The sequence below is a fragment of the Fulmarus glacialis genome, unplaced genomic scaffold, assembly GCF_000690835.1.
Source record: "Fulmarus glacialis isolate BGI_N327 unplaced genomic scaffold, ASM69083v1 scaffold19123, whole genome shotgun sequence".
Lineage (NCBI taxonomy): Eukaryota > Metazoa > Chordata > Aves > Procellariiformes > Procellariidae > Fulmarus > Fulmarus glacialis.
Window position 1 is genome coordinate 16,767 of NW_009202520.1, and position 335 is coordinate 17,101.

General features: G+C 69.0%; 1 protein-coding gene across 1 annotated transcript in view; it reads right to left on the bottom strand.

Annotated features, from left to right (window-relative positions):
* Positions 1 to 335, bottom strand: part of CHD5 (chromodomain helicase DNA binding protein 5) — a gene marked incomplete at both ends in the record, with an annotated part of 24,770 nt that overhangs the window by 16,762 nt on the left and 7,673 nt on the right. The window contains one exon of the mRNA XM_009574324.1: positions 281 to 335. This exon is cut by the window's right edge and continues 161 nt beyond it. Within this exon, the coding sequence (XP_009572619.1) occupies positions 281 to 335 (55 nt within the window). The remainder of the gene's footprint in view (positions 1 to 280) is intronic.

Here is a 335-nt window from a genome sequence, read left to right on the forward strand (position 1 = left end):
GAGGGGTCTCGCCTCCCGTCCAAAAACTTGCAAGGGAACCCCCCAGCCAGCAATCCCCGCGGGGAGACCGCGCAGGCGGCAGAGCTGTCCAGGGCCCTGGGGTGCACGCGACTGGCAGCGATGCTCCTCCAGGGAGGGGGGCTGTGGCAGTGGGCAGAACGCCGGCCTTGCAGCAGGGCACGGGGAGAGGGCGTGAGAGGCAGTGGTGGCTGGGAGACCTGCTCCTGGGTCAGGCGGGTGCGGGAGCAGGGACGGGGCAAGGAACGCTGGTAACACTCACTGTACAGCGAGGGCAGAGCCATTCACCGTTTGGTATTTCCGGCAGCGGCGGGGGC